The sequence below is a fragment of the Nesoenas mayeri genome (assembly GCF_963082525.1).
Source record: "Nesoenas mayeri genome assembly, chromosome: Z".
Lineage (NCBI taxonomy): Eukaryota > Metazoa > Chordata > Aves > Columbiformes > Columbidae > Nesoenas > Nesoenas mayeri.
Genome location: NC_137542.1, coordinates 35,594,701 through 35,618,750, shown reverse-complemented (window position 1 = coordinate 35,618,750; position 24,050 = coordinate 35,594,701). Strand labels below are relative to the sequence as shown.

Sequence of the window (24,050 nt, the reverse complement as noted above, 5' to 3'; positions counted from 1 at the left end):
CCCACTCCGGGCCAAGGCCTGCAGGTGGTGGTGGGAGTAGTGCCCGGGCCGCCGCCGTGGCAGCAGGGAGAGGGACTAGTCCGCGAGCTCTTCTGCCCGACCGTGCCCGGGGCCCTGGCGGGGATGCTCACCGCACCCGGCAGGCGGGAGTGGAGAGCACGGTTGTGGCACGCGCGGAAGTTGCCTCTCTGAAGCCCCGAAGTGTTTCCAGGCTCTTCAGCAGAAAAAGGGAGGCTTGGGAAGGGGAGAAAAAGCAAACAGGAAAAAGCACATCTTGTCATGACATACAGTTGCATTAGGGACATGTAAAACAACTCTGTTTCACTGACCGAAACTTGGCTTGCACATACATCAGCAAATATTAGAGAGCAACCTCAATAAATAAGTTGTAGGCTTGATGAGCTGTAGGCTCACTTTCCAACGCTGCATTAGATCAGCAAGTAAAAACCATCCTATATAACTGATCAAGAGGTCTTGTCAGGGGACTGACAAAGGGACCTACCTCTAGTGTCACCTCTGTCATATATGACATCATAGCTAGAATTTCTCTTGCAATGACCTCAGAGACAAGAGAACGTCCCCAGATTTTTCTCTGTCCCCACCCAGGACCTCATTTTGTTCTCAGATTACTTGCCCTCTCTGCACTTGCTTCATGAAAGAAAGAAGAGAAGCTGTACTAACTTAAGCTTGGAGACCATGGCTTCTCTGCCTAACAGCCCTCTTGCCTGGCAGCAGAGAAGGTGCCATTTGCTGCCATTTGCTTGTCCAGGAATACAACAGGAAAACTCTGAACAGCATGCAGCTGCAGCAGTACTTCCACAAAGCCACTCACATTAGCTGTTTTCAGTACTTGATGTTAGCTGAGTACTGCTAGCTCTGTCCTTCTGCTGCTACAGCAGTCAAGAAACAAGGAATAAGCTCTTTCTAGCACCATCTTTCTCACCAAGACACACTTGCTTACTTCTCCCCTGTCCATGCAAATGCTTCTCTTCCTGGATTTGGCCAGATGGCTTTCTTCATGCTGGAATCCTGCTGCTGCCAGTTTTCTGGGCAGCGATTCTGCCACCACCTCAGGGAGTGGCAAAGTGGGGCTGCCCCACAGGAACTGGGAGGGGCTGAAGCCAAAGTGTTGACCCTCACCAGCCTGGGCAGTGTCCTGCAGTGCCTGAGCAGGGTGGGCAGAACAGGCACTAATTGTTGACCCACTGACACAACCAGACAGGGCGAGGTGATGAACCAGGTATGAGATCCACTCAGGTAGTCCAGGCAGGAGCAGCAGGAGATGGTACCAGGAACAGGACGTGAAATGCAGGTCCAAGGCTCACCCAGGAGATGGGACTGGAGAGAACACCTGCAACATAGCTAGGCAGGGATTGAAGGCCCAGACCTGAGCTGAAATGGAACTCCTGTCCCATGGACAAGGTATATAGTTGGGGGCCCCAAGGCAGGCGATTCAGCATCATCAAGGCCTTAGTTGGTATACTTAGACTCTTTTTTTTCCTGTGGATCTGAAGTGGCATGTCTGGGGCAAAGCCCTTCCTGACTTGACACCAGCATCTTTACCTCCTTCCCCATTCCCAGTCTTGGATCAAACCTGCGTACAGTGGAGTCACAGCATGCTGACACACGCAGTGAGGCTACAGCACAGCTCAGCAGCGTTGCTACGCCCTGGGAGAAGAGGCACTTTTGATGTGCAGGGAGGAAAAGTCTAGGGAGAAAGCACAAGCAGATTGCAGAAGAGTGATGCCTAACTGAAGGGATGCTGGTGGATCCCACTGTGGGTGGGTGAACTGGTGAATGTGTAGATGAGGCACTGAGGCTCTCAGTCAGCAAGTCAACTTAAAAAGCAGCTTTTAGCAGCTCTGTGAGTATCACATTAGTATCCTCAGCAGAACAGATTTTTAAAAGACTCGGTGTAAAGCAATTTCCTCAGAATCTCCAAGAATTTCAGAGACTTGAATAGAGACAGGGGAAATTGTCTGAAGATAACAAGTAAATACCACCCCCAAACCAGAAAACAGTACTTTCACGTTTCAAGAACATTGAAAAGACATCTAAGCTGTTTCAGACCCTTTCTCTAAACCATTTTTTTTTCAGAAGAACTATGTCAGATCCATCTCTTTCTTGCGAATGGCTTTTGCTTTGACAATTCAGCTTGTTTTCTTGTGGCTGAGCATTTCCCCAGCAGACTTTCCAACCCATGTTCTCAGGAAGCGTTGACCATCGACACCTGCACTATCCTGTGCCCAGCCATCATAACCCAGTCCACGAGCACCTGCCCGCAGCAGCCGCCACGCGTGAGTGCCGTGGCTGAAACATCCTCGCGTGACGCTCACAGGAAACCCCTCGTCCCCGGTAGAGCCGCCGGAAGCGCCTCCTGTCCCGCACCGCAGCCGCGGGGAGAGTTTTCGGGGGGAGGCAGCGTGGAGACCCCACGGGCACCCCACCGGCGCAACACAGTGGCTGCGGCGTCAAACCCTTTCGCGCAAGCACAGCGGGAGGGGGACGGACGGCGGCGGGGCGGGCAGTCGACGGGCCCGGGGCGGAGCGTGGGGCCGGCGGCGCCGGGAGGCGGCTCAGTTTCCGCTGGCAGCCGAGGGCGGCTGGCCCAGCGGAGCAGGCGCCCAGCGCGGCGCCGCACCGGAGCCGCCGCCGGCGGCCGGCGAGGGCGGCAGCATGAGCGGCGGGCGTAGCGGGCGATCTGCCGTGAAGATGGAGGCGCCGTTTTACCCCGAGGAAGGACTGGAGCTGCTGCCCGACTTCGTGCCGCTGCCGGCTTTCGGTACCGCCGGCGCACCCGGAGCCGATGCGGCGGCGGCGGGGCAGAAGCTGCTTCTGGGCGCCGGGAAGAAGCGAGACCTGGCGGCCACCGCCCCCGCGCCGCTCCCAGGACCTTTCGCCCTTCGGCCCCCCGCTGGCGCCCGCGCGGCGGCTCTGCGCTTGCTACCGCCGCCGGCCGCCGCCCCGCCGCCGCCGCCCGGCGGTTCCGCGGAGCCAGCGGGCGGCGGCGAGGCGGCGGCGGCCCGCGGCGGCCCGGAGGTTGCGCTGGGCTCCGCTGCGGAGCTGCCGCTGCTGAAACTCCCTCCGGCCGCCGACCTGGAGCAGCTGCTGATCCAGGGGGGCGCGGGGCTGGGGTCTGGCAGCCCGGGGCCGGCTGCGCCCGGGGCGGGGAGCGGCGGAGCAGCGGCGGCGGGGCCGTTTCTCTACCGGCAACCCGTGACGCAGGAGCAGGAGGGATTCGCCGACGGCTTCGTTAAGGCCCTGGCCGACCTGCACAAGCAAAACCAGCTCCTGGCGGCGCCGCCGCTCTCCACGCCGGGACCCTGCTGCGCCGGCCGCCCAGGGCCGCCGGGAGCCCCCGCCGCTGCCGACCCCCCGGCCGTCTACACCAACTTGAGCGGCTTCAACCCCACGGGGCCACTGAGCCCTTCGGGCAGCGCGTACCCGGCCGCCTCCGCCCCGCCGCCGGGCCTGGCCTTCGGGGCGGCAGGTCTGGGGAGCGGCCGGCTGCCCCCAGCGCGGTCCCTGGAGGAGCCGCAGACGGTGCCCGAGGTGCCACCGACGGCGGCCGGGGAGGGCGGAAGCAGCGCGCCGACGCCACCGTCACTGTCGCCGCTGGACGCGGAGAGCCAGGAACGGCTGAAGGCGGAGCGCAAGCGGCTGCGGAACCGCATCGCAGCCTCCAAGTGCCGCCGGCGGAAGCTGGAGCGCATCGCCCGGCTGGAGGAGAAGGTGAAGGCGCTCAAGGGGCAGAACGCAGAGCTGGCCGCCACCGCCAACCTCCTCCGCGCCCAGGTCACGCAGCTGCAGGGCCGCGTCCGCAGCCACCTCTCCTCCGGCTGCCACATCAACGCCGCCGGCCATCCTCCCCCTCCCGCCGCTCAGCCGCGGGAGGCTCCCCCCGAGGCGGTCGCAGCACCGGAGACCAGCGCCTGCTGAGGAGGGACGCCCCGTCGCCAGCCTGCGCCGTCCCCGCCCGCCGCCGGGGCGGTGCGGAGGCTCCGTGGGGCCGAGGTGCTCGCCCGCCGTCGTTCTTGTGTTATTATTGTTAATTAAATTAAGTATTTATTTGCGTCCGGAGAAGACGGTTGCAGGACCCGGGTGGTGTTAAGCGTTTCCCGGGGTCTGTGGATGTTGTACTCGGCAGCGAGGGTCTCCGTGGGAGGTTCTGGGGCAGGTGGTTGTTTTAATTTTTTTTCAGTGAAGTACTTGAGGTCTGCAGAGATTTCGGAAATTAAGGAAGTTCCTGTTTACAGAAAGATTCAACTTTATTTTCATGGGGGATATAAAAACTCTGTTTCATAATACACCTTACTGAACTGTATAGCAATGGATAAGCTTTTGAAACTTAAAAAAAAAAAAAAAAAGCCAGAATCATACCCTTTTGAAGAGATGTGCGTGTATATATATATTTAAAACATAATATGGCTGTGTATATTTTCATGGTATTGATAAAGAATTTTTTAAAAAATGCTGTCTTTCTCTAGAGCTTTAATTTGCCGTTGAGAGTTAAGACAACTATGTGGGTGCTCTTGCACTTAGATGACTAAAGTTTTAAAATTGAACCCTGGAGGGAAGTGATTTTTATTGTAAATCTTAAGCAGGATGAAATGCGTTCCTGACTCAGCCATTTGAAAATACTTTTCTAAACTGTACGCTCCATATTTCTTGTGCCAGTGCAAACTTGAGGCATTGATAGTTATTTATTGAAACTTGGACATTTTGGATGTTGCTTAGACCTTATTTTTCTAGATAACAGGTTAGAAGTGAAACGGTTACTTTGGCAAGTAAAGTTTTACTTTTTTTTTTTTTTCCTTCACTGTGTACATTCCAGTAGTGTTTGCTCTATATAACTATAGTAACAATTCTGTGTGATACAGAAAAGGGCTCAGGTTTGGGGTGGGCTAGCTATAAAGGTGGTAATTCCATTGTATTATGCTTGAATAAATTGCAGAAATAATAAGGAGAAATAGATTTATTTTTCAGTAGAAATCTATATATCTTGCTTCTTGTTCTACTTTGTTCTAAAGAAACTCTCTGTAATGCTCTAGAGACAAAGTCAGTGCTAGAATGTGAAATGTTTTTCTATTAATAGTTGGGAGGAATTGATTTGATTTATGACTTTGTCAAGATTTTACTAGTAGAAGAGAGTGGCAATCCTCTGATTAGACATAATCCTCAATAAGTTTTCAAAAGCTTTAGATCCCTTGCTCAGTACTGCTGCCTACCTTGCTTTTGCTTCACATGTATGTTTTGAGCATAGCCGCTAACAGAGCGCTGCCGAGCCCTGTGGCATGGTGCTGTGGAAAGGTTCTGTCAGAGTGTGATGGTCACCCCACCAGAAGCCCCTCAGCGTGAGGGCCGCAGGTCGGGCCTGCTTCTGGGGGAGGGCAGGGCTTCTCCTGAGCAGATCTAGCTGCAGAGCAGGGCCTGCTCCCCTCTTTGAAACTGCACTAAAAACTCTACTTGAACTCAGAGGCAAAACTTACATGGGGATATGTGTCTGTGCCAGCTGGTAAAAATGGGGGATTGTGTGAGGAGCCAAGGGGGCATAGACATCCTTATTTGTACAAGCCATTGCTCAGATCTGTTAAACCCACTCAGGAGCTGTTAGGCATCTCTTACTTCTTCTGAAGGCTACACTTGATGCTTTGAAATTCAAGAACAATGGGATAGACTCACATGTTTTTTTTGCTTTTATTGGGGATGTGTGAGTACTATCTGTTCAGAAAGCTGAGCTACAGCAATCAGGTGTGTGAGTTTTTTCTTATAGTGCATAGTCATTCCTGACACATATGTGAAATGACACGACAATGCATAGTAATTGTATTATTGTAGCTGAGATGCTCTGAGGATATTTCTTTTCTTAATGCATATGCAAATTAGGTAGAAGCCATATTAATTATTGTATAACTGTTTAATCATGTCACCAGAACCTTTTCCAGTAGTTGAAATGATTGCCTGTAACAGTACCTTCTGCTGTTAGAAATGCTAATGAACACATAAAAAAATATTTTGATCTTAAGACACGTTTAAATACTTACAGGCATTCTGAACCAGACAGCATACAATCTGTAGCACTGGCTGTTACGTAATAACTGGGTGAAAAATAACTGGTTTTTACTATGTGGCAGGTATCACCTATCTGTGAAGATACTACAAGATTGGAGAAATTAAAAGTTGGGTTTTTTTCCCCTGACACTTAACACACTTTCCCTAGTGAGAGAGGTAATGCTGCTTGGTACATACATGGATGTGAGATGCTTAGCTTTACTGTATATGTAGCAAGGTGGGTTTTTTTTAAGGAGTCCTGGAATAACTCATAAAAATTACATGTGGGCACTGCTGTTTCAGTTCTTGTATTTGCAAATGAGCATAGGGTTAAGTAAAGGTCTCGTGGTAGGAAGCAGGACAGTGATAAATATAGCTGTGCAGTACTTGTTCTTTACTTATCTTGCCATTTCTTGTCAGAATAAATCAGCAGTGTCCAAAGAGAAGTGGGGGATCCATAAGACACATGAAATCACTACGATTCCCCTTCCCAGCCAAGGGCAGGGCTATAATAGGCTACAACTGGGCAGGGTTATAATGAGCTCACCCTTTTTAGCATAGTAGTTTTAAAACTGGAAACCACCACACATTACCTCGTTCTCATTTGAGCTTTCTGCAAGAGCAGTCCTGCATCCAGCTTCTCAAAGATCTCATGTGGTAACTTCTTTGATAGCCTGGTTAATGTTCTAGCTGATACCTGTTAGGTGGTACAAGTGCTGACAGGCCAGCTCTGTTACTCTGATGACAGGTTACTAGTGAGGCTAGTGGCTCCAGCTGTCTGCCAGAAGCTACTATTCTGCTAGTAGAGTTGTCCAAATGTGTTTTCTGTAGAATGAGAGGTTACCTTCATAAATGTGTTTGTTCTTTTATCTGGTATTTAGTTGAAGACAGAGGATCTAACACTGATGTGACCAAAATCTGAGAATAGTGTGAGGTGGTGGTTTTCTTGGTTTGTTTTTTCTTCACTATTGACTGTGCCACAGAGGTTGCTGCAGCTGTAACAGAGATATGAGTGGATAGCCTAAGCACCTAGTTTGAACCAGTATCACAAGACTCAGAGTGCTTTCCCATCAGGCTTGATTGTTTATGTCTTCTAGTATATATCACCACTCTGACTTTTATCCCTGCTGTGTTCCTAAATCTTTAAATGTGGCCTCCTTATTTTGTCCTGCCTTTTTTTGTTCAGTTCCTTGCAGGAATTTTCATGTCTATTTCTTTTAGGCTTTGATTTTCTGCCTAAAACTTTGGTCACTGTGAGATGCTAAAAGATAGATACTGGGTAAAAATTTTCCAGACTGTTTATATTATTTACATATATACATACATTTACATACATAGCTCCTTTTCAGTAACTGCAGGCAAATTGGCTGTATGTTGCTATAAAAACAAACCAACCAAAACCAACCAAACCAACACGACCCCCCTCCCCGCACAAAAACAACCAAAAAACCATAACAAAATAGTTTATGTTCAGTGGAAACTCAGTGCTTTTTAGCTTTTTTTCTTTCTCCTTCAAATCTGTACCATGTTTGTTTTACTTGTGCACACTATTCACTAGTCCTTACAAAGATTCTCACTGTGTAACTTGATTTGCAGGTCACCCTCATGCCTTTCTGAACTGGTTTTGCATTCAGATCCAAATCTATGACAAACAGCCCTCTTTGTTTCTTTGCCATAGCTGTAATCTCTGCTCTGGAGATTATGTAGTCCCTTCCTTTGTTTTGGTTGATGGAAGCTTGTTCCTGTGCACATTTTGCAGCTCCGTCAGCAGTGTGAACTGATGTCTTGATCTAGATGTGAAGTGCCTTCTTATTTAGGTGCTACAGCAAAATAGTTTGATTTATAAATGGCTCTAATTTCTTTGAATTGTTATGAGGCCTTTTCTGTCTTGTGAAGTGGAAGGAGGAGTCTTTGTGGTGAGGGAAGTCTTGTTGAGTCCTTCCTTTGGCAGAGGGTGGGGCTGCCATCAGGTCTGCCCCTGCTTGCTGTGAGTGCAGGGAGAGTGCTTGATTCAAATTATGTCATTACTAGAAAAGCTGATTGGTTTCCTCCCCAAAATAAAATGGGTAGTAAGGTCTCTCAGTATCACAAGGTGTACAGATAGCTCTTAGTGCTTGGTGAGTGGTTCTTACAACTTTCACTGGAACTCCAGGATGAGATCATTTGGCAGGCTTAGAGAGCAATTTGTAAAACACAAGTACTTTGCATATATTGAGAAGTGCAGGTGTTTGGGGGCAATAAGTCCTGATTACAGAGAGGGGTGATTCTGTGGGTGGTGGTGATGTTTTTCTCAGGAGCCTGTAATAGTCTTGCAAGAGGTAAAAACCTCTAATGATTTGGACTCTTCGCTGCATGTCATAAATCACTTGAATATTATGTGGTGTTCAGAGTGGCCCTGCTACAATTCTCTGTCATCTTGGTTCATGTTTATGTCACTACTGAAGGAAGAGTCCTGAGGCACCCTTTTTTTTGTTTGTTTGTTTAAATATCTGATTGACTGTGTCTCACCTTTGACAAAAGCATGATCTCCCAAAGTTAATTCCTGAGGCATTCTGCAGTTTGCAGCTGTTAAAGTGGAAATTTTATTTGGCAACTATACAGCTTGATGTTACTTTCAGAATTGTTGTATAGTGTTGTTTGGTGGTGTCTGAAGTACAGATAAAAGCTATGTCTGAACTACTAGTTGTGCTGAAAATAGTGAATTGTCTGCCATTGGCTATTTCAGTCTAGTAGCTTCTTAGAGAAAATTTCTCTATATCTGAAATTAATATGCAAGAAAAAAATCTACTTGTAACATAAGTCACTCTTCAATGCATTTTATGTGTCCTTCTGCTCTGGAGTGTAAGTTAAAAAAAGAAAAAGCAGTGAGTTACGTTTTCCTTTATTCCTATGTGCAGCTGTATCTGCTGCTGTATAATTTTGCTTTTTCCTTACTTGATTCTCTAAGTTTCTATGCTTAGCAAGTAGACAAATTGGAGTATGACATATCTGTGTACATATTTAATTTGTACAAAACCACTTCCATGTTCCAAGTATTTTGTTTACTGTTTTACTTTAACTGAGAATGGGTGTCGAAGAGTTTCTAGGCTGTTTTGACACTCTTTGGTCACTTAATCAGTGTTGTATGCCGTGACCATGCATTTTCCAGCAGAGATGGACAGTGCAGCCTGTCAGGGATTCATCTTTTTTAGTATTTGGCAAGACCTGTATCAGCAGAAAAAGCCTTGAACAGAAAGCTTTCTCAGTGTGTGATAATCCTGCAAATGTTGACTGATCTTTTTAGTGCCACAGTTGCTTGCTGTGGGGCTGCATCAGCATCTATGGTACCCAGTGCTGTGTGATGTTCCTGTGACAAACTGCAGAATCTAAAGCTTCTTATGAACTTATTAATCTTACTGCACATGCAAACTTTACTGTGAAGGCGTTGATGAATTAAATCTAAATTTGTGGAATCTTAGGCCGTTATGATACACTATGGGAGACAAGAGGTCTTACTCATTCTCAGTTTTTCCTGTCCTTTGTTTCAAAGATCTCTCTTTTTATCCTTGCAACTGTTTGTGCTGTGAAACTTCTTTCTTCATAATGGCTGGTAGTAACTCAGAGGCGGGACAGACAGAAGCAACTTCTACACAAAGTAGTTCTTTGTGACAAACTAAATGTAGGTTTCTGAGAAACACTGCAGCAGTGAGTGCACAATGGAGAACCTGCTGTTGTCCATGTGTTGCTAAAATAGTTTATAAACGTACACACCTAATTTATAATGAGGGCAGCTTTCCAAGTCACCATCCTGTTGACTTGCTACAGGTATTGATTCTTGCTGCTTGCTTTGATCTGGAAGCAGTTTTCCTAAGCTATTGCATACCAGAAGGTTTACTTTCTGCGTCAGTATAGTCACAAACCAGATCCCTGCTTGGATGTTGAAACAGTCCACTGCATGTAGGTCAACCAGAATGCCACACACTAGCTGTCTTTGCAGGGTCCTGCTGAGGAAACAGTGGCGGGGAGAAGAAGGAAACCAATCTTGGATCTGTATCTTCACACCAGCACTGTGTTTTGAAATGCAGCTTTCTGTTGAGTAGTCTTGACAAAAGCATGTCACTGATGTGAAAGCACTGAATCTTGGCCTTGTGCCTGCACAGGACATGAGTTCTTGTGCTGGAGTTCTGCTTTGGTATTCTCTCGGCTTGGTGCCAACTGCTGATACAGGAAAAGCCAGCAAATCCAACCTTTATGAACAAAACGTAGATACCTGCAAACATGTCAAGGTGTTGTGCACAGACAGTATTGTACATAGAGAAGGACCAAATGGAGCGGAACTGTGATTTTCTTAGCTGCAGCAGTATGCAATTCATACTTTTTGTTGTGGTTGAGTTCTCCCAAAAGAAAACTAAGCTGCAATTCTGTGTGTGATTGCAAGTTCATTTCTTAGATTTCCAGTCAAACTGGAAGACTGTGAAATCTTGCAATGCTATGTTAACACAAAAAGATAATTAATTTAAAAGTCATGTTTAGCCATAATGTAATCTGATGTGCTCCAGATCATATGTAGTAATTTGCTGCAAAGTGAAGGAGGGGTTATAACAAATAATATTTGCAAGGGAGTCACCCTAAATAATTACCTGCCTGCCATTTCCTTTTTTGTCTGTTATGAAAACATCTGTATCCATAGCATGGCTAGCTGTAAATTGAGCTTTGCTCTGAATTTCTAGTGCTCGTAAAAACACAGTCTGCAATAGTTTAAGGAGTATAGGTGCTGGCTGAATGGCTTTTCTGGAGAAATTATGATTTCTGTAGGAATGCTTTGGAGTTCTGGATGACTAGGAAGCCTTGCTAACACATGGAGATAATAGATATGACCAGTTCACTGTGCATTAATACACTGCTAGATTATGATATCTAGCACACTGCTGAAAATATTTACTTCTGTTACTTATTGGTTAAGAGCTAGTTCAGGGTGGAATTGTAAGCTGCCTAAATAAGCTCCACACAGTCAGAGAGCTGTGTCACTGGAGATCAGTAAAAGACCCTCCATCACTTCCCAGAAAAAAAAAAAAATCTTTGGTTGCAGTCTTTGTTTTTGTTTTGATTTTGCATTTTTGTTTTATTTTCTACTTAAGGTTCTGTTTTACTCTTCTCTTAAAATTTATTTAAATAAATTTGAAAACCTTTCTGCTAAGTACTTTGAAGATTCTCTTGCAACTGTTCAGTTACAATCAGTGGTGGTATTACTTCTGTCATAGATGGAGAAGGCTGAAGTGGTTAAATGTCAGGCTTCTCACCATGTCCTTTTTCTGAGACCATGGACTGAAGAATCAAAAAATTATAACAAGTAGTTTGAACTCTGTAGAACTGTTTGATACCATTTTCTTATCCTTTGCAGAAAGCTTCCCACACCCTGAGGGATGCATGACCCTCCTGCCCAACATGGAAAATTGACCTTTAAGAATGAACAGTCTTTAAAAAAGGCGTATAAAGATAGTCTTGTGTTTCACGCTGAGCCTTTTGAAGGATAACATGTTGAGCCTGAGAACCTTTCTCACACCTGTGTTTCATAAATCTCCAGATTTTTTTGTAGTGCAGGACACAAGCAATGTGGTGGCATGGAATAAAGTTAATGGGCTGTTCCAGAGAGTGTATTGGGGATACTCTCCCTCTTTTTACCTAGTAACTGCTAGGTAAAGATACCAGTAGAAGATACTGGTATAAATCTTGTCGTCCTTTAATTAATAGAGCCAGAGGTCAAATTCTTCTTTTTCCTACTTTTACCATTCTGTCTTTTAATATCCTTGATGGAAGGGTAACAGAAATAGTGGGGAAAATACTTAGTACTGGAGAGTTAAATAATCTTGTTATAGATAATATGTCACATAAGCTGTGGCTGTAAGTAGCTAGGACACCTGTTCAATTTGCAGTCTGCAAGATGACACCTTCAGAACAGGAATTTCTAAAATGCATCCCAAGTGTCATTAGCAGCCCAAACCATTTTGTGCCAGTTACTAAAATGGTATTGTAAATTGTGATGATGTTTGAAAGTCTTCCTGGGCACACTGTAACTGAAATCACAGCACAAGCTGGTATGTCTGTGATACCTTTGTGGCATGATACCACTTTCCTAGCAGGCCAAAAACATATAATAAAGTCTACTTTTCCATTCTTTCCCCCATGGCAATAGAAATGACAGTTGGAAGAATCAGCAACAGTAAAAAATCCCAAACAAACAAACAAAACAAAACAAAACAGGGAATCCAAAGAAGAAATAATTTTTTTTCTCTGATATATAATTTAATGGTAATATTTATTGTATTTTTAAGTGTCAGAGAATTAAGATTGCTGTTTGTAATGCTTTTTAGAGTATTTTGTTTTGTTATTACTGCTTTAGTGTCTTCTAAACTTCTTCAGAAACTGTGCCCCTCCCTGTTTGGCCTGATGACTGTTAATTTCACACTTATTCTTTTTTATTTATAGCCATGGCAACCAGCATACTGAAATGTCATCAAGTACAGCCCAGGTCTGAATGCTGACTGATGATGCAAAGGTTTGCTCTCTAATAAAATGCGGCCTATGAAGGACAAGCTCCATAAGGCAGCTACGCCCTGTCTTGAAGCATTTGCTCTAATTTCAAGGCCTTCCCATGTGATGTTGCTCAACATGTAGCAAAACAAGTTTTTGTGAGCCCCTTGAGCATTCCTTTATATGTAACAGTTTAGATACTCAGGCTTTGTTTATTTTTCCTCCTTTCTACCCCTAAAAACCCCCACCAAGCCAGAAACAAAAGACCTAACACAAGCAAAACGAATTGTTTTGCTTTGTTGCAAAGTGCTATTTGTTCATTAAAGAGACTCTTAGTGCAGTTCTTGCACCAGTGATTTTGCCTTGGTTACACTTAGCTACTTTGTAGGGAACAAAGGGAAGGGAATAAAAGTTGCAATATAGTATTGTGCAATTCCTGGCTTTCAAACAGAAAATGATGAGCAAGTCTGCGTAGGCCTCTTACCCGCCAAAGTATGGGCACTGATTCTTACCACTCTCACTCTTCTTAATTAGGAGTGGGTCTACTGGCTTCTTAAGGTCAAAAGGAAAGAAGGGAGACATCTTAAAAGAGGGCAGTATCAGTGCTGCTCTGTTGTGAAAGGCCCTGAGCCTCCTGAGCCTTAAAACTCAAGTTTATCTGTTGGATTACCTCTACTTTATGATGCCTGAAAGCAACTCTTAGGCTCCCTAGCCAGGGTCTTACCAGGACAGGTGACTGGGTCTGTATTGCTGAATAAGTCTTGTTGTTGAAGTAGCTCTGCAGCTTCTTGTGTTTTTTTTTTCAGTTTGTGGATTTGTAGGACACTCTTCCAGGGCAGTAGTTTCTCTTTCCTGGAGCAGCTAATTTAAGGCTTGCTTGTTTTTTCTGCAGTTTCTGCCTAGACTGAAAGCTTTTCTGAGGTTTAGAGGACCATACCCCTGCCCTGGCTGTGTGGTATTCATGATGGCTAATGTTCTGTTAATCAAAATATCCCTCTAAGAAAAGAGCAGCTCCAGATAGGTGCAAACTGGGAAAGATGAAATCCATTATTCTTTGAGCAATATGTCTTTTAATCAGTTGAACAAAGCAGCTAACTCCCATCAGCTAAAAAGGAGAGAGCTCTTGGGCAATGGGACCCAGCTTTGAAAGCGCTTGGTGGTTTCTGGTGGTGTTCTTGCTGAAATTCTGTGGTATAGAAAATGCTTGATGCCCTGCAATACCATAAGCCTTGCAGTAGCATGTGCTGGGGCTGCTGCTAGGATCATGCAAGTCCTGTGGTCCTCATTGACATTGCAGTCATGCCACATGCTGGTCAATGGACCAAAGGGATATTCTGAAAAAGAGAAGCCACCTCTCCCTGCTGGGTAGCCACCAGCATCCCCAACCTCTCTTTTTGTCCAAAAGGAGATGCGTGAACCAACTGCCACTTCCTACAACTCTTCCTGGCCTTTGGGCATGGCACTGAAACTTTCTCATCCAGGATAGCTGTTCAAAACAAAAGGTGGAGACAGAACAGTGGAGATTTAGCATTGTTCTTATATGCAACTAATGGGTGGGTGGTTGTCTGCCTACATCCTTTCCTGGGTTCTTGTAAGCTGGGTTTACGTGTACCTTCTTATTCTGCCTTATTAAATTAGCTGGCACAGAGGGAGCCTCTGAGAAACCCTTTCAAAATCTCTGCACAAGGAAGAATTTTTTAAAATGAAAATATTTAAATAGTTTCAAACAAACAGACAAAACCCAACCAGAAATAAATTACTTCATATGGATACAGAAATACTTCCACTTAAAAAAAAAAAAAATCTGATTATTTTGGGGAACTATTCAAACAGGTGTACTGTCAAGGAGGCAATAATAGTGAAACAAAATTCAGTAGCTACTCATTTGCTGGATTTGATCAGGAGAGGTTTATCTGGCAGCTTTTTTTCTGATGCGGTGATTTTTTTTTAATGTAAAATGAAGCTACAGGGCTTAATAATATACAACTGAGGATTATGTCCATTGTAATTTTTTGTTACTTTTACAAACTATGTACTATTATATCAAAAATACTTATTTTTGAGACCAAGTGGACAATATTAGTTGGCATCTTGCACTTGATTAAATGAAAAACATTTTCTTAATTTAGTGATGTGTTTAAGAGAATACTGTAACTTACTGAATATACAACAGTGATAACTGTGTTTACAATAATTTTCCAATTTGTACTGTTCAGTGGTAGCCAACTTGTTTAAGAATTAAAAGTAAGGCATACTGTGATTTGCAATCTTGGAAAAATTAACTCAATGCTGCTACCATTAAATACTGTGGGATGGATACCACTGGTTTAAATGGCAGCAGAGTTGTATTCCAAGCCTCTGTCTTAAGTACTTATGACTAAAAGGCGACTTGCCTTGTGCTCATTTTTGTATCCCTGTGTGTAGAACATCAGTTAGATATCTGTTAATGATTGATTTGTAACATTAGGACCTGGAGATCACAGTGGATTTGTTTGTTTGTTTCTGTTTGTTTCTGAACAGACACTTTGACATTTTGGAATGTATAACATTGATCCTTGTGCTGGAATTATTTACATGCAAAAAGGTATTTATGATTTTTTGCAAACTGCAATGTGCAATTTTGTATGTGTTTTAAACTAAAGAGTTTATAAGGAAGATATTGTATGTACAGTACTTGGACATGAGTATTATTTCTTTAATATGAATATCTAGAGGAAAATTAAAGTTGCTTTATATTCATATTTTTGGCTGTGTTCTTCATTATTTCAGCAAGATATTGAAAAGCCAGCTTAAGGCATAGTTGTCATTTTGCTGGAAAATCGAAGAAGAATTTGTTGATCTGGGCTTTTTAAAATGTATTTTTTAATCATGCTTCATGTGCTGCCTCTTTTGGTCATATCAACATTTTGAAGTGCAAGGAAAGAAGAATTTCTTCCTGTAAAAATGCTGTTCTTCAGGATAACTTCCCTATATGCTAGTGCAGATGCAACTTAAAAACTACACTTAAAAAGGAAAAAAAAAAAAAAAAAAAAGAGAAGAAGAGACAGTCCAGCTCTGGTGACACCAGATTTCAGGCTGTTACTAAGAAAAGCTAAGAAAAGTAATCAGCACTGTTGGACAGAACTCCAGTTGTCCATGTCTTGACTTTTCTGTTTCAGCAGAAGCAGCAATGGTAAAAGCTTTTGCCATTTAAACTGTTCTGAAGTCACATCTGGAACAAATCTCTTGAATAAGGCAACTTTCTTTCTTTCCTGTGATAGTTCTTATGCCCATTGCTATGTCTTGACATATTCCCCAAGGAGAGTTACTCAGCAAACATCCCCACATACTAAAAACACTTCTCAAATGCCGGTTGAAAGCTCCTCAGCTCTGGGAAGGCAGCCATGCTTTCTGGACACATCCTTCCAAACCCATTGATGACAGGAAGGACTGAGTGTCAAGACCTAACAAGAATGCTTTGAGGCCACCAAGCTGAAGCAAGAGTAGAGAAGTGCAGCAATGCCACTGGTGTTGAACACACCAGCTCACACTCCAAGCACACACTGGCTCATTCTCTGATACTGAAGAAATGGTGGAGGGACTGGTTTCTTCTGATTTAAGATACGAATACTAAGACTTCAAAAGCATGCAAAAGTTAGAGGAGCAGGGGAAAGGAAACTGTGAGTACACTGTGGTTCTAAATGCAAACCATGCCTTTTTCAGTGCTCTGGGAGTTACTTAATGCTTTTTAATCTCCATATTGTACATGGTTGTAGGCTATGTTCCACACATGCTAGCCAGACCACTCCTTGCAGATTTCCACTCCTTTCCAATACAGATTTCTTCCTGGAGGAGTCTGTAGCACTCTTGCAATAATCTTCATGCTTTTCAAATGAAATACAGAAGAGAAGCAGAAAAACAAGATGGTGAGAGCCTTTAACACTTTGATAGAGCTTCAGATGGAGTGTTTACTTCTTCTCTTTAAGCTTTCAGTTCTTCTGGCCTTGAGTGCCTCAGAGTGGTGTCTTCAGAAGCACTTAGGAAGCAGATAGTGTAGACTGTACCCTATTGTTCACAGGATGTGGTGTAAAAGCTGGGTGATTTGCCTTGCTTGCAGGATAGTGTTCTTTTTTTTGACTCTGAGATCCCGTTCCACTCACGCTCTGTCTCTGGGTTCTTGCACAGCTTTGAAAATTAGTGTTCTAATGGAGTAATTCAACAGATTAGAACTTATTCTTGGGACTATCTGTCTTCAAGACTGAGGCAAAGGCTTAATGATGCTCTTGCAGCCTAATATTTCTTTTCCTTCAGTTTGGGCAACTCAAGTTCTGACATATGCCCTTCAGGTAGATCTGGAAATGGCATCAGTTGCCAGAAATCAAGTAGCAGGTGACATAAAAAAGCTGGGAACCTCTGTCATTTATCCTGATGTGGGCTGGTTACTTTCTGTTTCACCTGCATCTGGCTGCATTAATTTTTTTTAAGTTTTTGCTTTCTCTGACGTGATGTAGCGATGTGCAAGATATGACACACAAATTGCATTGGGTTTCCCCCCACCAACTGTAAATGAGGCCAGGAAGTGTAAATGACAGTATTTCAGTACATTTGGGCAGATGTCTCATCATCTGACCATCCTGATGAATCCAAAATTCGTGCCTTTTGTTATTCTTGCTGCAGATCTCAAAAGTCAGTCCCAGAGAGATCCTGCCACAGGGGAGGTGGGGAGCTGGTGACTATAATTGAGTGTATCAGTTCAGAGAGGTGGTTGGATAGATGGAGGTTGCTTCCTACTGGCTGCTGTGGTCTGTAAGTCAGGCACAGCTGGAGGCCTGATTCCTGACAGTCCAAGTTGCAAAGGCCAGTCACAGCTCCCGGAATACATCTCATGGCAAACGATTTGCCTGCTATTGGTAATGCATCTTAATAATTAAAATTTGGTGGGTATCTCAAAGATCATTCTTCAGGAATAAATAACCCAGACCAGGAGGCTGAGGCGGAGACAAGTAGGAAGGACAGCTACATCACATAATTTCTGATCACCTCCTTGCAGCTTTACTAATCTATGGACACACATGGAGTCACCCTGTTGTGTTAGATAGACTCCTGCTCTGCTCAGAGCTGGCAGCTTCTGTGCACCTGTAGCGACAGAGTCACATAACCTGGAACACAGCAGCTCTAAAACCACACTACCTAAGATTAATAAGCCTAGGATTAAATGTCCTTTTTTTTTTTTTTTCTTCCCCCAAGTTGATTTTGTTTTGCTTTACTTTAACCAAATAAGTTTTTTCCTTTGAGACTGGTAGAACAGTCTCTCTACAGCTTCCATAGGGAGCTTGCTGCTCTTGGTGGTTGGCAGGCAGGACAGGAAACAACTCAGTTGTCCATGGCTCTGAGCTGTGGGCCCAAATGAAACAAATACGAAATGAATTGTTAGCTGCAACCATTGCATCTGCTTAGCAGCCTCAATGAGGGGCCTTAACCAAATCTTAGTACTGAAGGAGATTTCCAGCTGCCTGTGGCCTGAGCTCGTTAGTGGAATAGCCGTTACATTACTCTTTTCCTCAGCAAGTAGCAGGACCTCCTGATGCTCTGCAAGTCCTTATGCTTAAACACAGTTGCAAAAAGAAACTCTGCCTTCCTGTCCAACCCTTTCATATACTTTCTCTGTGCCTGAGCTCTGCTTCAGTGCCTCCAGCTCACCACTTTTCTCTAATGATTCATCTCCACCTGCTCCTTCTGGCTGCAGATGGCAGCCTCCTTTGCTCCCCAGCTCCCCTCCCTTGCTACTTGCCTTCCCTGCCCAGGTATGCAGGGATACTCCTCTGGTCTGCAGATCACTGAATGAACCGTCCCAAAGAGGGGCCAGATAGAATGCATACCAGCAGGAGTGGTCCCCTCCAGTGTTTCATCAGTCAGTGTACAAAAGGGGAACATCTCTGTTCAATGAACTAGTGAACTGACCAACTACTGCAGCTGTAGAGGAGAGGCACTGCCTAACATGTCTGTGCCTTGAGCCTGCAGAGTCAGCATAGCCTTGCTGTCCCATGCTGGGCAGGACCAAGATAAAACCACAGCAAGAACATGGCCCTAAAAAACGGGTGGCCTTTGCAGATTTTCCCCTCGTCTTCAAGGAGCTCTTGAATCTCACTTCAATTTGGAGTCCATGTTTAGCATGCTTAGGTGGGGGAGAAAATGAAGGAAAATCTCAGAGAGAAAATTACACAAAACTGAGACTAATGTAAATACTTTGGGGTAAAACACCAGCATGGGGGGGACTTGTAAGTATTCCCCAAAGCACACTTCAGAAAATTGGCAACTTCAAGGTAATTAAGAAAGCACAACAACAGTGCCAGATTACCTCTGCTATCTTACCACAGGGTAAGGCTCTTCAGCATTTGCATTTGGAGATTAAGAAAGAGTTCAGTGGAGGGAAAGTATTCAAGTCTCTTTTGCTTTTCACTGTAGTCTTTTGGTGAAAGATGGAGCTTTAACTCCAGCTGCTGGCCAGCTGGGTTGATCTCAGGAGATTAACAACTCTCCATCCTCTTGTATTTCTCTCTTTTACAGTGTGGCTACTTTTAGTGAGTGGTGGACAGAATGCTTTCTTACCAACTATTCTGAAATCTGTTTCCAGGTCGCTTGAGAGCATGTACTGTGGATAAGGCAGACCTGAGCCAAAACCCCGTTGTGCAAATTATGCTATTTCATTAAATCATTGAACATCTTTAACCCTCAACATCCCCCTTGGATCAGCCCTGCCTTTTTGAAGGTTCTGGAGTCCTTCTGATCACCATTTCTGGAGATTTTAAGGGACACTCTTGCCCATGGGCCACTGCTTGGGAACAGCCATATGGGCTTTCCCATGCCTGTATAGCTATGGCTCTGGCAGCATGACTCATAACAAGCCTTTCCCAATGCCTTACCAGCTAATTCTTTCAGTTTCTTTGAATGAGACACAGGGCAAACATGACTCATTGTCGTTTTCTGGAAATGACAGAATTACAAAGTGTGGTCCAGGGGAGTGTCCACCTTGTGCCATGCAGCTGGGATCAATGCACAGCCATGTACTGCCCTTGCTCCCTTTCCTTTCTACTTTCAACATATAAAACACTTTCTGGTGTCCTCCATTGCCTTTATGTGACAGAATGTGCTGAGCTAGAAAGAGAAATTGCTTGAAGGAAAGAATGTGTTACATCTCAAACTGCATGCTGGTGTTGCTTTATTAAAACTACACACTTTGATTCCTTGCTACATGCACCAGCTCTGCAAGAAGCTGCAGGAAGGTGAGTCCCTCCTTCTCAGACAGATCTGTTGCTGTTACAGCTAGGTACTGTGGTGCTGATGGCTCAACTGGTGCATCATATTTACCCCTCCGTACTGCTTCTTACTGCTTCATGCCGCTGTAGCAGCCACACCGCTACCCGAGTGCAGGTATCCTGCAGCAGAACCTGTCCATCTGGCTGAGAACTGTTGAAACAGCTGGAACCTGACCTTTCAGTGGGCTATTCTCCCTTGGTACCTGACAGATTAACACCATGTGGGATCTTCTGCAAAGCTGCTGCTTCACTCAAACAATCCTTGCAGTCTGCATCAGCAATGGTGTTAGTCCTGTCTAAACTTCCCTGGGTGCGTCAGGGCTATCTTTGCTATCAGGGCACATAAGGAGGACTTTGGGGGTCTTTGCCCCCCTGTCATATAACAGGAAGGGTCTGGCTGCACTTCTGAGCTTTTGAGGCTGTGAGCTCGTGAGAAGGAAATAAAAAAGGAGAGAAAAAATCACAGTGAACTTTATTTTCCTCTTGCTCCTTGCATGCTATGCCAGGGCTCTTCTGAGAGGAGCACAGGGTAACCAGTCGAACTGAACATCCCACTGAGGGAGACCTGGGAAGTATGGACCTCCACCTGCCTTATTCAGACAGGCCATACACAAGGCTTCTGAGCCTACCCACGCTCACAGGTTGGCCACATATGCAGGATACTTCTCTCCTCTGCCTCCCCACAGTATCCCATTGTGGAGGAAGGGAAGGACCACACTGATTGGCTCCTGTTCCCAAGTGCTGGAAACAATGAGGTGGAGTCTGTAGGTAAAGATGACAGTTCTGTCCCTGCCTGAGAAGCTGTAGGAGTTTTGAGGACCCCTACCAGCAGCATTTTGCTGAGATGAGGAGACCCAAGTGGCTTTCCAGGCTATTTCAGGCGCAGCACTCCTCACGGTCTGCAACTACTAATTTTACCCAGCTTGCATCTCCTCATGGGAGCACAGCCCAACAGAATAAAACTACACATATAGTTGAATGCAGCCCTCCCAAGTGACAGCTCTGCACGCAAGCGGGTAAAAAATGTGCAACCTCAAACCTCCACTTCTCTGGGCCTGCAGCAGACTAGAGTCCCAGCAAACTGAGACACAGGGTCTTAGCCTTTGCACAAAGGTCTACAGAATGCAGGCCTGGTTCCTGTCCTTGCCCTTCGCCTCCTGGTGCTTACTGCTGTGCTGGTTATGGCTGTCACGATCCCAAGCAAGGACGCACTCATTGCAAAGTCTCCAGGTAGGTCTGACAGCCTGGATATCTCTGTGCCTGGGTTCTCTCTTCTTCCTCCACATTTGCCAGCACCAGGGAAGGAAGACATGCTAGAGAGCAACGGACACAAAACCTGTGCCCTTGTGACTTGGCATCTATTTGAACACCCCAGGGTGGAGTAAGCACCATGTTCAAGGCACTGAAGTGAGAGCCTGGGCAAACAGGAGTGAGGTAGCATCTGAGACCACAGAGCAAATATTTGCTTGCAACACACTTTGGCAGACAATTGAAAGGCAGCCAGCAAAGGGTGGAGAAGTCTGTTGGAGATGACACACTGCCTGTTTGCTCAGCCATGCAGAGGACATAAATGCCAGACAGGCCTCTGGGCAGCTGTAAAATGCAAAGAAGAGGAGTGGTCCAGTCACAGCCAGTCTGCACGTGCCTAAATGCCCTCTGAGCACAAGTGTGAGCATAATCTCAGAGGTGACTTACCTGATTCTGCTGGCATGTACCTCTGAAAAGCAGCTTTCTGGGCAGGGACAGGAAGGGAAAAGACTTTTCTGTGCCATCTGTCTTCCTCCACTTCTGCAGCAGGAGCTGCCTATCACTGACCTCCAGCTGGGCATGTTGGGGAGCAACTCCTGCCCACATCTTGAGCCTCCAAACCTATTGTTTGCACACTGCATGGTCAAATAAACTGCTTTTGCCACCCTCTGGCTCTGTGGCATTATCCACATGGCTGGGAACATTTCTGCTACCTAGTAAAGTGCAAGGGCAGATCAGACATCACCACCCTGCTTGTCCCTTCTCCCCCAAAAAAGCACTAGGCTAGGCAGAATTATACCTCCTTTATGTTCAAGGGATCAGATTAAAACATGCACAAAATAGTATTTTGTGGTGGCTTTTTCTAAGTAACAGAAGAACTCAGGCTGTCTGCTTAATCAGCAATGTTTGGTTTGGGGTTAGGGGTGACATTCTTCTTTTCTTGTACCTGTTTTAGCTGATTACAAAATCTATGTATATCCTACTTCCTCAAACAGATTGGGTAGCACAGGTGAGACTTCCTACAGGTGGTAACAGCTGTCTTGGCCCCAGAAGCCAGTGTCTTAATGTGACAATGTCCATGGCTCCCCCAGTGCTGAAAACCAGTGGAGCTCTGGGCCAGGCAGGGAGTGCAAGGGGATCCTTGTATTTCAAACTGCCCCTCTCCCAAAAGATTTCAGAATTTTTGTCCTCAGTTTTCTACCAATTATCCTTTCACTTTGAAAATCCACATTTAGTTAGACACCGTCTTCATGTTCAGTGGTAAACAGCTGTTAATACACAGCTGTACCGCTTGATAGAAGCCTCCTGACCCATCTGGAAATGAAGAGGGTCTGAATGATGTGCTACAACACCAGAAAAGCAAGAGGAATGCTCACGCATGTCCCCAGCATGAGTTCATCCTCTGTTCTGGGACTGGATAATGTTTCCTCCCTGTAGTAACTGCTGGGGGTAGGAGGACACCAAGGGATGTGGAAGCTCATGTGAGGTCCAGCCACCATGACCTGCCTTGCTCCCTGCTGTTGCCATTCTTCCCACCTATGGGCTGCATGCAGTCCAGGGCCACATGGACCCTGCCCTGAGGGAAAAACCTACCTTTTGCAGGCATCCAGCCTGCGTGCTGCAGGGAGCACCCAGGGGAGGAAGGACTGTTGGTATTCTGGGGAAGGAGACCATTTTCTCAACCAAGCTGTGCTTCCTACAGGGTAAGGCAAAGGATTTTTATTTGTGTTGCTTTGCACTCTCTCTTGTCCCAAATCTCTTGCAAGCTGAAAACATGATACTGGGTTCTGGGAAACTGCTGGTCCAAGGTTGGTGAGTTTGTGGGGCTGTTTGAGCCAGCTCCCTGGCTGACAGCAGCATGCACTTCAGAAAAGCGTAAGGCTAGATAAAAGATCTTCCTCCACCTACTGCCCATGAGCATTTGGGAACTTAAGGAGGGAGAGGTCCTGGAGCCTCCACATTTAATAGTTCTAGTGGTACTCATGCCACAGGTTTGTTTAAAAGCTTTTGGAACTGCACAAGCTCCTGACATCGCCAGCTCCAGTAGCAGAAGATAACTGTGCTGCCAGGTCCATGGGGTGCCACCTAAACCTGGTGGCATGAGAAGCAGTGAATAGTGTTTTCCTTGTTCACTTTTCCTGTTGGAATCCTTGTTTCTTAGACCTCTACCATACCGTTTCTATTTTGCAGTTTAAGAGTCCTAGTACCTTTGTCATGTCCTGGCACAGAACTACTCCATACTTGCAGGTCCTTGGAGTTTGTCCTGTCCTGTCATTGCACCCATTTTAAGATAGGGAGACCAGAATTAGGTAGAAGGCTCAAGGTGCAGACACACGAGAGAATTAATTAATTAAATTAGTTAATTACCTTTATTCTCTTCCTCATGATTCTCAACCTTTTATTTCCACTTCTGACCACTACTGAGCACACTGAACCATTCGCAGCACTTCCTGTGTCTCTTCCTGAATGACAACAGCTGACATGGAGTCCATCAGTCTGCAGCCAAGGCAAGGATGGCTGTTGTGCCCATATACATTACTGCATGTTCATCAAAGCTGAGTTTTATCTGCCACTTTATTGCCCAGTTACTTTGACATGTGGCAGACTTCTGCTGTCATTAAGTAGAGATACAGCTCACTAGATTCCTATCTGTCAGGTGAACCTTGAAAATGTAAATAAGGGAGCAGGATCCCTGAGTTTGCAAAGTGTCTGAAACAAGCACATAAAGGCATAACTTAACACTGTCTCCAACATAGCCGTTATTGTTACTTGTCAGAAAAACAGAGAGGAAGAATTGATATGCAGATATCCTACTCCATCCACCCTGTTTGAGTTGTTTTCCTTTTTGGGCAGCCTTTGGAGCTGGTTATGCCTTTGGAAAGCCTAAGGCTGCTCCAAACCCTTGGATTGCACATCAGCACCCAGTGTTGTTGCTGGGGAATGGTG

The 24,050-nt window shown here is 45.3% G+C and overlaps 1 protein-coding gene across 1 annotated transcript; it reads left to right on the top strand.

Annotated features, from left to right (window-relative positions):
• Positions 1-2,601: 2,601 nt before the first annotated feature.
• LOC308052056 (transcription factor Jun-like) lies at positions 2,602-4,893 on the top strand. The gene has a single exon (XM_080362812.1). The coding sequence runs from the start codon at positions 2,677-2,679 to the stop codon at positions 3,937-3,939; it is 1,263 nt and encodes a 420-aa protein (XP_080218938.1). The 5' UTR covers positions 2,602-2,676; the 3' UTR covers positions 3,940-4,893.
• Positions 4,894-24,050: the final 19,157 nt, after the last annotated feature.

Bases quoted from the DNA above. Each gene is read 5' to 3' on its own strand.
- LOC308052056 (XM_080362812.1), top strand. From the start codon at position 2,677: ATGAGCGGCGGGCGTAGCGGGCGATCTGCCGTGAAGATGGAGGCGCCG.